This window comes from Eurypyga helias, unplaced genomic scaffold, assembly GCF_000690775.1.
Source record: "Eurypyga helias isolate BGI_N326 unplaced genomic scaffold, ASM69077v1 scaffold6124, whole genome shotgun sequence".
NCBI classification, from domain to species: Eukaryota; Metazoa; Chordata; class Aves; order Eurypygiformes; family Eurypygidae; genus Eurypyga; species Eurypyga helias.
Genome location: NW_010248188.1, coordinates 29,300 through 46,325, shown reverse-complemented (window position 1 = coordinate 46,325; position 17,026 = coordinate 29,300). Strand labels below are relative to the sequence as shown.

Genomic DNA, 17,026 nt, shown 5'->3' with positions numbered 1-17,026 from the left:
CAGCCCTCTGGCTTCGTAATGTTACGGGATGGAGGAGGAGCTGTACTGAAACCTCTCTTCAAACCGAAATCCAAGGCTCAAAGCTCCTTCAGGCAGGCAGCATGTCTCAAGAAGGAAAGTTGTAAGTTCAGAGACAAAAAAAGCAAGACCTAGAACTCGTAACAAGCAGTGCGGCGCGAATTAACGCAGGCCTTTGTCAAACAGGACGCCCTTCAAGGGGATTTTGCAACAAGACGTTGCTGCTGGCTCCCAGAAAACACCCGGAACCCTGACGGATACTCACAGTTACTGCTGAACAGACTTCGCTCGCTCTGAGTGCTGCTGACTGACGAGAGGCTGGGTGATCTCTCAGGCGCTGAGCTTTTGACAGGCACTTTGCATTTGGCAAGCCGTTTACCGGAGCTAGCCCACGAGCCTGGAGAACTTTTCACGGATGCATGCTTCTCTCTTGCCAATGATCCTATACCTGTCAATTGGAGGAAAGAAAAGAAAAAAAGGAGTTGGAAAGAAGCTTAAACAATTGCTGCTTCTACATATACGCCTACAAGTAAAAAAGATTCACACATTAAAAAAACATATAAAAAGGCTAACCTATTTCATATTAATGTGGAAAAAAAAATGATGTAAATGCAGAAAGACAGTTCCACCGATTTAAAGGATCCTGTTCTACCTGCATATTGACCTCAGGAACAAGTTAAGATCTTCACAGACTGGCCTTCAAGGCAGGAATTTGCACACACAAACACTCTTTTCTGCATTCTCCTACCTCTGTGTATTATGGTTAGCTGTACTGGCAATCCCACAACAAGGTAACTTCTGTCTCAAAGACGAGCCAAAAAAGATTCTTTTGTTTGTTCCCACTCCCAAAAGCAGAGACTCCCTCCACACACACCTCACTGACAGAGTACTCAAAAACTTAACATCCTTTCAAAGACAAACACAAGAGTACCAAATTGTGTTGTACTCCCATAACATACCAAAAACTGACTAGTTCTGCAGAACTAGTCAAACAGCACTACCCAGAACCAAGTTCTTAATGGCCAACTGGTGCAGACACATTTTTGCATTAATCGTTTTTTTCATTTGATCTTGCTGAATACAAATGCCCAACAGCCAAGTTAATCAAATAGGAAGAATATCTACAGAGGAGGAGGTGTGCCATCTTCAGACTGGAGCCTCTAACAGACTGGAGCTATTAGCAGCTTCAGTCAGTTGCTAACAAAGCAACTAGGCTTTCTGCAAGAAAATTCAAGTTTAGTTCAACTGAGCTTCCAGTTTGTTTCTGAAGAGTGTGCACCCAGATTAAAACTACAGTGACACAAAAGAAGTTGTGTACACACAGACTTGTCTTGCCAGCACTCAGTTGACTCCTGCCAGCTCTGATGTCAAGACCTTTATAGAGTGCTCTGAGTAACTATAGAAAAGTGGTTTTAATTTTTGTACAAAAAAAAAAAAAAACAACCCACACCCACCACAAACACACCACATAACACAAAAAAGAAAGAGAGACATGGAAGATAAGCCTACTTCATTAAAAAAAATCATTTATTATAATAAAAGATATTTTACAAAATATCTTAACTTCTGACGTCATCGCCATTTTTGAGTCTGACAGTTCTACTTGCTTCAAAAGAGACTACAGTGTTTCAGATTTGATTTAGAACAATGAAGTTTCCACCTGAAGGGAATGCCCTTCCCTTCATTCCTGTCACTAGAAACCACATTTCAGTTTTGCTTAAGCTATATAAGGGATGGTTGAAATGCAACGAAATTAGCTACCGATTTCAATTTATTCAACATTGGTTTTGCTGCTGGATCTTCACTCTAAAATAGCAACAACCAAGAAGCCTTCAATTTTCACCAAGACCGAGAAAGCATGACATCAAGGGGATTACATTAAGATTTAGGCAAGAAAACCACTCAGTCCCAATATCTGCTTTCCAACAGTAGGTGGTGTGACAGGATTAGTAACTGCGCTCAAAACATCCTGTATCAAATACACAAGCACCAGTAAAGGCAGGTACGTCCAAGCCATTCCCCTCAGTCCAGATCAACTCAGTGATGATTGAAACCCTACGCGTCGCTTATATTAAACATGCACTGGGCTATTAGATAATAGGGGTCGCTGAACGTACAACACAAGCTTTGATGAGTCAGTAAACATGCTTTACAACAGACCTCTCTTCGGAGGTACACTTGTACTACTTGTTTGGCATTGCTATGCAGAACTGCGATTTACTGCTTTACTGTAGCCAGGTATTAAATCTCCGAGACAAAGTTATCAGCCATATTTTAGAATTTTTCTTAAGTTACCGCAATGGACACTTGAAATATCCGACTCACTAAAGATCATCCAACCTCTATTGTGCTGTGAGACCAGCACAAACCACAAGCTCACACCTACTGAAAACACGCCTAAACCATAGCACTCCAAAGAACATATCTGAAATAGTCTGTGTTTAACAAAAACATTCTGACATCTGAACCTCATACAACAAATCTTACAGCTATCTAAAAGTTTCCACGTTGTTTTCTAAAAGCTTGTTTCATTAACGGATCAACATACCAGAAAAGTAATTAATCCAGGCTGGTCAGAAATTCCTTTTCTAAAGAGCCTCTCAGGAAAACAAGGTGCAAAAACTAAGTAACACACACACAATAAAAGGACAAAAATAAAGCTGCGTGCAAATACTTCCCATTGAGTTTGTAGGAGTTACTAAGTTAAAGCTTTACATTTCAAAAGGCAGCTAGAGGAACAAATGCAGATTATCAGTTGCATTTTATTGTTTAAAGATGAGGATAGTGTGGTTGACTCCTACTGTGCTAGACTTGTTCATCCAGTTCAAAAGGTACAGGAGCAAAATCCTGCTTTCTTCACAGTGATTTTCACCCAAGAAGAGTAGCGGCAGGCACGTGAAAATGCTCGGTCTCTTCTCGGACAGCATGTTCCCTATTTATGGTTTGCAGCCAGCCCAGCTCCTCTGCAGACGCTGGAACGCAGCAGTGTCTAAGCCAGCTGTGAGCTCAAACCCATTCACCAAGCACAGCAAGCTCTAAGATGGCCAGTTTCAGAAGCACGTCAAGCAGATGACCTTTGCTCTTCCCTCAGTTCTTCCACTGCTCTGTGCTTCCCTACGAGGCTTGTAGTAATTACTCAAGCACTCAAGTACATTTTTCAAAAGCCCAACTCGAGGGAGAAAGTCATGACACAAGACCATTAAGCAACTAACTCTAGCTGTTACTTCATCACCTAATGGTTTTATAAAGTATTTTTATAACAGCTATTCCCTAAAAAAGGGAGTGACAGAATTAAATGCAACGGTTTTGAAGACAAAAGCAGGAAAATACAGTATATAAATAAAAGTACTGGAAACAAACACAAAAGCAGGATATTTACCGATCCATTACTATAAAGACAACAAGAAACAGCATCAAAGTAACAGGCTTTCATCAGTTATTTAATCTAGTCACTTAAGTGGAATACTAGAAATATCACATTCCTCTACAGTGAAGTAACGAGCTGGCAATTCTTTACAAAAAAGGCTCTATGCAACGATTGCATTACTTCAAGCATGTTAAAGTAACTCTTGTATTGGAATGGGAATAAGCAAAGAACAAAGCTCATATTTCTCAAGAAGCTCTGAAGTCAGATTTCACACCCTTACTCAAATAACCATCCTCTCACATGAATCCTCATAGGTGGTTGTCATCAAATTAAGGCTTCCTGTAAATAGCACTGGACCCTAAAAAATTCAAATTAAGGGAATAAACATATGCTGGTAGTGGTGAACTTGGGACACTGTTAGATGGTGAATATATATTCAACTTGACTAATTCTAAAATCTGATGACCGCTATTTCAAGCCATACTGACACATTTCACACCTAGAACTGAGCACAGAGCAACTGGCATTCACAGAGCTATGCCACACCTGGAAATGAATAGGTGGAAGCCTGTCCCAAATAGAAACTTAGGGCAGACTACGTGCAAAAGGAGTCTTTGGAAGGATGCTTTTCTGTTATTGCTGGATTTGTTTAACGCTAAAGCTAACAGCAATAGCTGGTTTGGCCATTTATTGCCTTATCTCTTGAATATGTTGCATTTTGGATTTTTGCCTCATGCTTTTCTGATTTTTCCTGCAAGTTTGGAAGTGCAGACAGCTCTAGTCTAAATGTGCTCAACTTCTTAGTTTTAAAAAGAAAATAGTTATAAGCATGATAAAAAGCCTAGTCTAAGCCTACAGTGCAAGGTATTTACAAAACAAGGAGAGTTAAACCTTCAGGAAAGCATGGGGGATTTTTGGCATCTGTTGAAAGGAGCAGTAAGTCACGGGAAGACAAACTGTACTTTGGTATTGTTTCCAGCAGACTGATCTTAATATAGCTGTAAGAGCGTTCGTGGTTGCTATTTTGAGCACTGTAAAGCAGTAGCAATACTAAGAGATCTCTGCTGGATGCAAGCTCCCCAGGTCACCTGATCACCCACGCAGCGGTATTAGTTATACCATACGATGCTATATGTGTATCGACGCCCCTTTGAGGAATAAAACGTGGTTACAGCACATTCCATAACTAGAGATTACCGTGTAGATCTTTGGCAGAATTATCTCCCTTTTAAAGCCTCCAATTACTACCAAAATTACCCAAGAAAAGGCAGGACACCGTTATGTTGCTAGTAATGCCTCAACTGCTAAACAGAAACATGGTCAAAGACAGGGAACATTAAGTTACTGCTGGGTGTTGAAATATGTACATGAGAGATTTATTTAGGGGATAACAGCTGATCAGAGACCAGTTTACAAATTAAGGCAAGACCCAATTACCCGTCTGATGTAGACTTCCACAATATTGTTCCCATTCACCTCCAATGCTCAGCAAAGTGCTCCTCTTTGGCACAGGTATCAAGGAACTGGTGGCAAATTACTGCCAAAAATGTAACCAGGCTGCCAGCAGCCATGGGGGTAGGTATTAGTGTGTTCCTCCTCTTGCAGCTCAGTATTCTCAGACTAAAACTGGAAAACTGATCATCAGTGCCCTGTCTGTATTAGCAGTCACCAACATCTCAACCAACCCTTTTCGTTCTCTCAACCACTCCCACCATCAGAAGAGCAATTGGGGTGTTTTCAAGTGGGGATGGGGGCAGGGAGGAAAACAACACTAATGTATGTCCACCGTGAAATTTCACTTTTTTCCCTTTCTATTTGGCCCAGTTATGAAATCTGCTGAAACCATTCCACCATGAGACACCTCCCTTTCCCATCTTCCCTCAGGCTCAGCTTCTTGCATCGGATCTCTCCAGCACCTAGAAATAGCTCTTGTCCTCCCCAGCCCAAAGTCTGAACTCACGCCAGCTCTCCCACATCCAGTACTGGCTGCTGGATTTACTCCATTTTAGCTTTTCCCTTTTTCAGAGTGAACCAGAGCAGCCCCATGAGCGACCATGCCCGCACCCTCACGCTGTCGTTTCGTACGAGCCCAGGCAGAGCTAGTCTCTGCATGGCAGGCAGCTTTACACCAGCTTTCCACGGCGCTGCACGCCTGTGGCAAGGCTTGCCCGCTCCAGCTTTGCCAGGAGGCTGTCGTAAAATCTGCTGGCATCCTGACTTAAACATTCCCCAACTGCTGGCTTTGACACAGCTACTGGGAAGTGGTGTCCATTTAGGAGTAGTGGGCACAACAACTCAAATCAGTGTACTACAAGGACAGCAAAACAAAACCACCAACCACATCCAATTACACTTTCCAGTATTTTCCAGCTCTTAACACCACACTGCCCTTCATGTTACACACTGAGAATCTTTTGATAGTTTGCAGCATTTATACCCACATTACCCATAAATACTTTGAGATTTCTGCTGCAGGAGTTCACGTATTCCTTGCAGGAAGAAGGAACCTCACTGAAGCAGAACATAAATACAATTTTTTTCAGGAATGCAAGGATATTTCTTTCCTCCTTTACTTCCACCCCGAGAGAATTCAGAACTAACCAGTAAAGGGGCAGAGTTATTTGAAGACACACCAGCATGTCCTTGCAAGTACATGACTAGGCACCAAGAAATTCCCCTGCAGGGAAGTGGTGCACACCTCACTCCTAAAGAACATTGTTATATATGCGTACACATTTCTGACAGCGTTGAAATGCAGACTGTTATTATCAGCCTCTGCAAGTATGAACACACTTTGTGCTACAGGTATAACACACTAAAACCCTGATGGGGCTAGTCACAAGTCACCTGTAAAAACTCTGGGAACATATATGAAAATTTAATTCCCTAAGTATGGTCACTGATGGCAGCAGGAACAAAGCTGACCGGATGAAATGCTCCCTTTTGGAAGCTGGAAGTCAACAGAACACTGGAAATACCATAGACTTTGTATTTAAGTTCCTCTTCAAATGTTGCTTTCCACCCAGCTTCTTCCCCTACCCCAGAAAAAAACTCAAGAGGCCCACACCCAAGGCTACCAAACCAGAGACAAATCAATAAACTTGCTCTGAAATCATTCGAGATCCCACATTACCGCACAAAAAACCCCCTTCAAGAGGCCCACACCCAAGGCTACCAAACCAGAGACAAATCAATAAACTTGCTCTGAAATCATTCATTTGAGATCCCACATTACCGCACAAAACACCCCCTTCTGCTTCTGCTCATTTCTCACGGTCAATTGACTTACATAACTAAATTAGAAGTAATTTATCACAAAAGGTTTTCGATGAGTTCCTTGTTAATGGAAAAGTAGCAAAAGAAGATAGGTGTCAAAGTTACAGCAAGTTTTGCTACTAGTGTATGTAACCAAAGCCAAAAACAAATGGACTAAGCTGAATTCAGATTACGATATTTTATGTCTCCTTTCTGGCTTCAAATTGTGACCTGACTATTCTGTACCTGAATGACCCTCACGTGGGGCAGAGGCTCAGAGGTCAATACCTGGCACAAGGATATACATTGCTCCAGGTAGCTTCCAGCAAAACATTCCCGCTGAGGATCCCCAGGAAGCAAGAGAAGTCCAACTTGAGCAATCAGAAAAGGGATGACCCGCAAGGCTCCTAAGCCCTCATGAACCTAATGCTGCTTTGTGAACTCTCAAACCAACCAGCTGGACTACACTCCTTTCAGACATGTTAGGTATGTTTTTCCTCACTTCATACTGCAAATTAAAAGAGCACCAGTTAGGAGAAACACCGTCATTGTGCAGTGGAGCTCTCTGGGAGAAGATGGCCAAAGAGGGATGACAGACAAGTTGTGTGTCATACTACAAACATACCTTCCACAAAGACCCATGTATGGGTTTCCTCCTTCCCACACCTTTAATACTCCTGAATATGGGAGTTTGAAGTTCACTTTTAACACAGGCTTTAATTACAGTAATGAAGCACTACACAGGTATTAAAAGGAAAAGGGGGCCAAGTAATCTGGACTGAAGGACAAATATTATCAAGACAAGTACTGATCTTGGCTAAGTTTGTGTATGAGGAACCTGCTGGTAGGATCCATAAAAGCAACTGGCTGATTTGTCTGAAAAAGACAAAAAGTATAAAGAGTGTCTGAAACAAAATTTTAAGCCTTATTTATAGGCTCTGGTGTATTCCCGATTTGTTCATGAGAAACTATATGGATACCCTTACAAATACCGTTCCAGCACAGCATTTTGTGATAGTCCTGACTGTTTCAGGCCAAAAAACCTGGAAGTTATGTTTGCCTTTGAAAAGATTTTGTTTCCTCTTGGCATCGTGTCAATCCAACTTCAGAGAGTCACAGGGTAGAGAGCAGGAATGATACAAGCTGAACAGCAATTTGCAGTAACCATGTTTGGTTTAGCTCCTGGTTCAGTGTCAGAACAGAGACTCAAGATTGTGGGGACAATTACTGGAACTAAATTGTTTTGGTTCTGCTCCACAGGTATTGTGAAAGGCTGTATCAAGAAGTCCTGAATTACCCAGTTTATATACATTTCCAGCTGTATGAAAACCCACTGAAACCATTTGGTTTCAATTTTCCATCTGAAAAGCCTTTCTTTGGGCAATCAATAGCAACAACACTGAATAATTAACACAGCTTTAATCTGTCATGGCCTGTTCTGGTTTTAACTTTGGAAGCTTCTCTGAATTACACATTTAAGTGTAAGATAAGCAAAAATGCCACAGAAGGAACTTAGCAATTCTGAACTAACAAGCAAATCGGTATTTCAGACTATCACTAAGCCTTTTGTAGTCTAATACAACTTAAACATATTTCCTATAGTACACAGGGAATTATTTTTCTCATGATTCAGTTAGTTGCACACCACCAGAAAAGTCCTTCAGTACGATCAACTTCTCGTAAGGAAAAGGTCTCCCTTGTCCAAAATCATTATCAAGGAAACACAGAATTTGCACTGTTGAGTTTCTCTCTATCCAAGCTTTCATTACTGTAGATAAATGCTAGGAAAATACTAGCAAGTGAAAGAGGGAGCACCACTAGACCAGACACATGGAAGAAAGAGGTAAGTAAAGTAGAGGCCTTTACTTAGTTATCAGTAATGTAGACCAGACAAAATGTAAAAAAGTGTCAGAAATAACTCTGAAAGACATTATGGTTACACAGATGATTTACATGGTTTCCATTAATTTCTAGAAGCCTTTAACAGTAAATCCAAGAGTAATATTTTTGATGCTTTCTTATCTCCAAATAGTTCCAATTACACTTAAAGCTTGACAGAGCTCTCCTAGCTCAGCCACCAACAACATGAAGTTTCATGCAGTGGGAAATAACTGAAAGCAATGGTATTATTTAAAGGCAGAAGTGTAGCTGAAGTATTAACAATATCAGAAATCTTAACTTGCAGGTAAAGCTCCATTCCTTCACACACTTACAGGTATGCTGTAGTCAGCCTTAAAAGAAAACAAACCACCATGGTGGGCTTTAACATTTTTATATCTAAAGCAAACCATTTATATCCCTATGTTATGCTGTCCAAACACATATCAAATGATTTCCTGTGGCTCAAACTGTCACAGTGTTTCCATCCAACTGCATGGGTGGTAGCATGCGCCTGGCTGGGGCAGGCTGACAGTAGGACTTGGAGTGACCTTCTGCGGGACCACCAAGCCTCCTTGGCTTCTCCAGTCCCTTTCCACCGCTCCCTTCAAAGGGAGAAACCAAACCATAAGACCTCAACCATTAGCACACTATTACTCCTCCACAGTGGTTATGTACATCCAATTAGAAGGCTGTGTGCATTCGCTGGGAACAAAAACAATGGTTGTTCTCCATTCTGGACTGGTTCAAAGTCCTGAACCAGAACTCCAAAATTACACACGCCTTCCAGTAAGGACCAGGTTCTGTGTCTTCAGCTTCAGTACGTCTTTTCAGCTAGTAGAAAACTAACACAGCAAAAGGCATGCTACCTGTCATCCAGTACTACAGAGATCTATGTCCACTGCCATGGAAAAATTAGCTGTAGAGAATTAAGTTTTTTGTTTGAGAATGAGTAAGTGATTGCAGGTCATTCTTTCATATGGAGGGATGAAGACACACAGTTACACAAATAGTTTTGAGGCATCTAGGTGGGCTGGGACCTGATTTCTAGTTTTGCTGCAGAAATGGGGCTTTGTCATTTCACAAATGACTTTGGTCCACTGGATCAAGCTGGGCTCACCTTTTAGAGAACCAATTCCTAATTCAGCAAGAATTCCAGGTTCTAGGCAAGATACACCAGTACTGGTGAACAGCAGTCAGCAGCCATTTTGAAGTTATTTCTAGTTTAATGTGCTCTGCAAATTACCTCACAAAAATATAATGCTTGAATACACGTTTTCCTCTCCTTCTGCTGTCTTCTACTGAAGAGAGGATCAGGTTATTTCCTTAGAATAAATACTTCCCATTGGGTTAGAGCATTACCACTGAAACCTTATGGTTTACATTTACAGGTGAAAAAAAGCCTTACCAAAATCTCAGCTCCTGCCAAGTTGCAAAAATCTTACAATTGGTGTTTCATATACGGTGTTTTTTCTTTTACTTCTTGGTTGTAGGGGAGTTCCTGCTTCCCACTCAAAGTGACAGTGCATGATACAATTCACTGCTCACAAGCTCTTGATTATTCTGGGAATAATACATGTTCTAATACATTTTGGACAGACAGCCTGCTTCTCTCCATCAATATACACGTGAGAGAGGACATATGTGTACCATGAAGAAGTGATACCATCATTTCTTTTGTTCAGACTATTTAATGCACTCGCTACACTATTTTGTCTTTCTGCCCAACAATCCAGACAGCACCTGGTTAAGAATTAGCTGCAGTTATGTTATACCTCAGGAAGCAACAAGGTCATTCAGATTTGAACGTTTTTAAGACTTAGCTTGACAAATGCCTGAACAACCTAGTCTGAATTCAGTGCTGACCCAGTTAGAGGCAAGGGGGGCTGGACGAGGTGACCTCCAAAAGTCCTCGATTTAGCTAGCCCGTTTGTAGTCTGGAGAAATCCTGACAGCAAACAACTGTACAGCTACCAAGTTATTTGTCTGTGCTGCTGGAATTATATTAAGGCAGAAGTTTAATACCAAGGCGTTCAAACAACTTCAGTGGAAGAAACAGTTACTCCCTACAGGAAGGCTTTAGCTAAAACAAGTTTGGTTTACAGGCTGTCACTGAGCCACAGCAAGTGAATGTACAGTTTCTCTTTAAAAACATCCTCCAATTTGTGTCAGTACCACGTTTAGCTGGGAGCAAGGAACCATGTTTAAGAATTCCTTGGCAAGGGATGGGGAAGTTAACCTGATGCGGCCTAATGCAGCGAATCCTACTTTGTAGGAAACATTACATAAGCAAAATAAAGGGTAAGGTGTACGAGGAACAGTGGGCATTGGCAGGGGGGCTGGGAAGAGAGCATAATGAAAAACTTCTTCTCATGGGTAGCATTAAAGTTCCCATCTCATCAGATCACAGCATGATTTTGAAATGTTGAAGTACTTCTTCATGCTTTTACCCTAAGCAGCTCTTTTCCAATAGGAAAAAATTGGAATGTATTCTACTGACTATCGCAATTTCAACATACAATGAATTAAGGAAGAGTGCCATCTTGAGCTGAGGAAACTTGGGGAGTAAAGATTTTGTTTCCAACAGTAAATAACTTCTGCTTCTGAAAATGCATCTTAGGGAAGAAGGTAGTCCTATAACCCAGCCAGGCTTACACCTACTTCTAGCAATGGTGTCACAAATCTACCCTGGATTAGTAACCTGAAGGACAAACATACATCTGTACCTATATCCATCTCAGTTCTTCTGAGACCATAATTACAGATAGGAAAGCTTTAAATTAGTATTTACAGAGGTGATGAGTCTTCTAAGAAATTGGTGGCTTACAGGTAGGTACCCAATTCACTGAGCAAGCCCTTCACATTAGCAAGGATCAAGTCAGAGAGTAGCCTATATCCACTTTCTTTAGGGGATGAGTCCCTCAAAGAACTACAGATGCAGATTTTATCACGCTTCACCACCTGTATATAATTAAGAAAAGTATTTTCGACTGTTCTATAATCTTAAAGATTGAGTGGATTAAAAAAAAGAACAGGTTTTACTGGGTATAGCTGGGTGTGCACACTTTCCAAATTGCAGTGCATTGTAGTGTAGTCATTTATAGCCAGGTTATCTTTGCAATTAGCTATATTGCCACACTTGGTTAAAAAAACAGGATAACACCTACAAGAGCATTTCTGAATTTCTACAGGACAATTACCAAATGTAGTTTCCAGTCACTGGATTTGAACAGCAGCCTACAGTCTAGCTCTGAGATACCACCACCACCGCCCCTACTCCCTCGGTAATAATCAGTCTGAGCTTAATTAGCAGCTCAAGCAGTAGTGTCTCCTTCAATTATATTCTCCCCTTCCTAGAAACTAGAGAGCTGTACCAAAATTAGGTTGAACAAAATATGCTGTCCTGAAATAAGGGCTCAGTCCCATTGGGACAGCATACAGCTGCTCATCGCAAATGCTTTGTACCCGAGCTGTGTATTTACTCCTCTTCACTTTTACATCTGCTGAGTAATTTTAGTTGCAATTCTGCTATAAACAAACCATAAATAATATTGTTTCTCCTAATTGCACCATACTCTCCTGAACACATTCCTCACAAGATAAGATTTTACAATGATGGCGTGTAGCCTACCTTCCCCCTCAATATTAGCAATTTGTGATTTAGACAGAATCGTATTTAACTCCAAAAATATAGCTCTGTACCATTCTAAAAGTCCTGTCAAAGTTCCTTTAAGAAACTAGTTAAATGGTAGTATTCCAGTGAAAAATTCTCTTACCAGAGCATGATGACAGAACGGCTCCTTTGGGGGAAGGCGCTTTAATTGCACAGACAGTTTTATCGTCACATCCTCTCTTCAAGGGCAACACAGATGGCACCGTTTTAATTTTGGGAGCTGATACACTTCGTGGCGTGACTGGGCCTTTCTTCGCTATGTTTTTCCCTTGTGCTGTCCCATCTTTCACAGCAGGCATCTGTTTTTTAAAAACAAAACACACCACCACTCTGAGAGGCTCAGCACCTGCGATGAAATACTGACCAAGACAGGTAAGGAATATGCCTAGCTGTTTGCTGTCTCATTGGCCACTTCTGCACTTCAGAACCTCAAGAAGCATCCCCTTGATGGCCCTCAGCAACACAATACTATTAGTTTGAGGCTAATGACTGCTAATGACAAACACACTAAAGAGGTTACAGGGGTCATTTTACACCAGAGTTTCTTACTTCCCAAACTCTAATTGAGCCATTCAATTACATGACTGCATCTAATCTCTATATGAATTCTTTACCAAGTAACTATACGAGTTAGTGCAGTGAGAAGTTGCCCTGTACTACCTGAAACATCACCACCCCTCTAACAGGTTTCCTCATCTAGGTCTTCTATTACAACACAGAAACAAGCTTAAAAACTTTCACATTCAGGTGCCATAGATAAACCAGTCATTTTAAACCTGTCCTGGGTCCACTCCCGAATTTGTTTTATACGTAGCACTCATCTACCGTTCATACCTTGTCTGGCTACAGTTAATACAGGCACTAGTTCATGACCACACATGCTGTGAAGTTAAGGCTGTAAAGGTAAACTCGTCAGCACGTACAGCTCTTCATATGCTTTGCTGCGACTCAAGCCAATATGCAGCAATCTGGTCACATTAATGTACTTTCCACTGACTTTTGAAAATGAAGATGGCTATTGGAGATAAATCTGTACTTTTCAGAATACCACTTACTAGGTTTAGTCCAGCTAATTGGTCTACTGCACATTTTATACAAAGTGCTCTGTGGATTTTCTAGATACCAACAGAACATTAATATCTCAAAGGTTTCCATCTTAGTGAATTAAAAGCTGTTCAAAATTAAATTCTTTCCAACCCTCAGCCCCAAAAGGAAGGAGTGAAGCAGAATCCAAGCTCTGAAAGACTTCAGAATTAAGACAGACCATCCTTGCTTCATGTTCATTTAGGTTTCCAAGTTTAATTATTTATTCTAATAAATAGCATTATTTATTAACTTATTCCGTAATGTTTCAAAGAATGGATACCTGCTTCTGTTTTACCCAAAATAGCTTCCTCCATATGAGCCTTAGTGGAGTGTTGCTGGCAAATCAGCAAAGCCTGACAAAAATCCAAACAACGCCAGTTGTATCGATAACAGCTGTTGCCCCCCTTTCACCGATTTAACATGAGCTGTTGAACCCACAAGCAAACAACAGCAGGGACTCCACATGCATCAAGACTCCAACTCCACATCCCTACCATGCCTCCCAAGATCTTGGTTGATGCAACCCCGAAGCTCTTACCTTCTTTCCCACCGATCCCTTTCTTTTAACCTGCTTGCAGAGTATCTGAAAGCAGCACGTTTCTCCTGACAGGCAGCTGACTTATCCAAAAATATTTCCCAACCAACCAGCACACGCATACCTCCCGGCCAGGAAGTTTGCACCTTCCAACTGGCTGACTGCCCAAAACCAGGTATATGCCCTCTGCATGAGAAATATTTCCTGGCTACTCTTCACTATTCTAATGAGTTTTACTTCAAATAAACAAATTCCCAAATTATTCAAAGCAGACAGTTAAGATGTTAAAAATAAAATGCTTCACCACCTTGTTTGTCTTGGGGGTTTGTGTGACTTAATATTATTGTTAATATATGCACAGCATATCTGCAAGTAAATTTTAAAAGTGTAATTTTGTTCTAAAGCATGTTTTGAAATAAAAAAAACCCTAAAACCAGCAATTTATCTCTAGTGTCCATTTAAAGTTACAGATGCACTGGAATTATCCTGAGAACAGTGCTTATTAAAAGCTGCATTTAGAAAAACCTCACCAGGTTACACTATGCAATTTTAGCAGCTTGACTAAATTAAGACTTTTATAAAATTTCTAATGAAAGCAAACAATTGCATTGTCTTAAAAAGACTTTACAAGAAAAAAAAATTTATACACAGAATAAGATGAAGACTGAAGACACTAAATCGTATGCCAGGCCAAATGCAACCCGCTTGTAAAACAGCATTTCTCTACTCCCTTTATCAGGGAGAGATTTCACCTCCAAAATCAACCCCTCAGTTACATTTAGTAGACACAACCCATTCCACAACTTCCATTCAGCACTGTGCAATGCAGAATTCCCTTTCTAAATGTAAAAGACAATTAAGTAGGTAAAGAAAAAAGCTTACCAAAGGAACAGAAAGCACGTCAAACGTTTCATTTGCCGCATCTTTTAACAAGGCTGCTCCCAGAAGAGTGCCCGTGTTGCTGCTTTGCTCGTTTTCACCTCCGGCCAGGTAGGTGTTTTGAGCACTGGGCTGCATTAAAGAGTCCGAACTTTCCATATTATCATCCAGCATCTCTTTTGAGTTCTCTACATGCATTAGAAGTTCAGCAGAAACCGAGGAGTATGACAAAGGGGCAGAGCTCGCTTTGCCAATGTCTTCCGGATTCTGCTTTAACACAGGTGTCTTTGAAGCCTTGTGGGAAGCGTTTTTGGGATGTGTCGTGGCATGTATGACTTGGCTAGTGAAGAGGTGTTTGTTAAGATGTAGCTTATGGGGCTTATTCACAGGCAATTCCACTTTAGTATCTTTAGCTAGATCTATTTTTTTTTTCAGCACTTTCATAGAGGGGGGCAACTGCCTCGGGGAAGCAACCAGTGAAGATGAGGAGACAGCTGAGAGTTGGGGGGACTGAGGCGACTGTTTTAGTGCTGCACTGGCTCGTGACTGTAACACAGGCCTAGACATAACCTTTGGTTTAACGTTTTTGAAATTAGGTTTGGGAAAACTAACTATCTCCGATTTCTTCGCTTTGGTTATTGTTGACATAACAGGACACCTGCCCACTGGTTTTCCTGCAGTTTGACCCGAACTAGCTTTAAGCAAAGGCCTTCTATTATGTCCTCCTACAAATGCCTTGTTTGGTCTTAGTTTAGGAGACTTGTCTTCAAGTTCTGCCAAAGCTGAAACAGAAAAAGTTGTATTTTCTGACTGTTCCTTAGGGGTTGAAGTACACAGAGTAGGATCACTTCCATCAGCCATAGGACTGAAGACCACAAAAGTTGTTTCGCATTTCAGATCAGGTATAACAGGCCTCTTCAATTTTGGTACACTGCAAGAGAAAGCGGTGTTGTGCGTATCCTGAAGAGCAGCATTTCCAGAGATACTCTGTTCTTTGGTTAGAGGTTCACCAGTTTTCTTTGATACTTGTTCTACGTCCATTTTATCTACTGGGTGAAGGTGCACATCATTTACATCATGTGCATTTACATCATCCATGCATGTTTCAGCATTAGAATTCCCAGCTTCATCATGATCAGGGGTATCCTGCAAGGATTTCACTTGGTCATCTTCGTTAATATTAATGCATGGCGATAAGGTATCTCGCCTATAAGGATTTATACACCCAACAGCTAGTTTAACAGACTCTGCTTCTCTTTTCCGTGATTCTTCATCAGTCTTGTTAGTGTTTTTTAGATAGTGTTGAACACCTGCAGAGACAGGATAAGATACTTCAAGTTCTGAATAGGCATCTCCGCTTTCTGAAGCCACTGTCATAGAGGAGAAGTAAGGTGTTTCTGAGCTGGTTCCATCAAATTTCTCTCTCCTACATACTTCTGAAGAGATTAGTGGTTGCCTCAGCTGCATGTCTTCACTGTGATCAGATCCCAGAGTTTCACCTATAACATTAGTAACATCCAACATGCTCAGGTGGCTTTGTGCCCTGTCCTTTATCAGGGACCGCGTGTTCTGCCCTGTAGCAGGAAGAGGTAAGACACACTTAGAGTCAGTCTGACTGTAAGGCACAGTTTGTTTGGTACTCCGAGTCTGCATTTTTGCCATAGCAATGTTACCCTTCACTAAGTTTGTTGTTTCTTTCAAGTCACAGTTCAAAGGACACACACAAGTCTGCCCAGTCACAGACTTGCATGCAGCATCTCCATCTCCCAACGGAGCTCCTGGGCAGTTGTATTTACCAGGCGTCTTCTGCAGACAAAGTGCTTCAACACACTGCTGTTTTAAAAGAACACTTCTGAAGTCACTCTTATTTTCAAGAACAGTATCATCTTCACGCTCAGTCACTGTATTTTGGTCAGTTGAATTGCTGCGTATCTTGGTGGCAGAGTTCTCTAAGGAAGGCATAGCTCTGTCACATGCATAGTTATTTCCATTTTCATCCCTTTTAAGTAAGGAAGACTTCAAGCCATTCTTTGCTTTGTCATCCGACTTTCCAACATTCATTTTGAAGGCTAAATTTTAAACTATTTTCATTTTATACTTATTTAAAATCCCAGAGAATACACATTCTTCTGAGCTTTGCAGAAAAATAAAAGCTTTCCCCTGGAATGTGTCAACTGTCTTGAAGGTAGTTAAAAATTAGTTCTTTGTTTTCATGTTTCCCAAGAGGAATTCAAAAGCTCTGGAAATAAAAAGAAATTAAAAACAATCAGCCAAACCAGGATTTTAAGACAGTAAGCATTCTTAAGCTATTAGTCTTTGAATCAGGTGTAGCCCT

General features: G+C 41.0%; 1 protein-coding gene across 1 annotated transcript in view; it reads right to left on the bottom strand.

Annotated features, from left to right (window-relative positions):
* Positions 1-16,752, bottom strand: part of LOC104509137 (microtubule-associated tumor suppressor 1 homolog) — a 59,017-nt gene extending 42,265 nt beyond the window's left edge. The window contains exons 1-3 of the mRNA XM_010150976.1: positions 14,695-16,752; positions 12,295-12,490; positions 284-466 (exon numbers count right to left, since the gene is read on the bottom strand). Of these exons, the coding sequence (XP_010149278.1) occupies positions 284-466; positions 12,295-12,490; positions 14,695-16,752 (2,437 nt within the window). The remainder of the gene's footprint in view (positions 1-283; positions 467-12,294; positions 12,491-14,694) is intronic.
* Between the last annotated feature and the right edge of the window lie 274 nt (positions 16,753-17,026).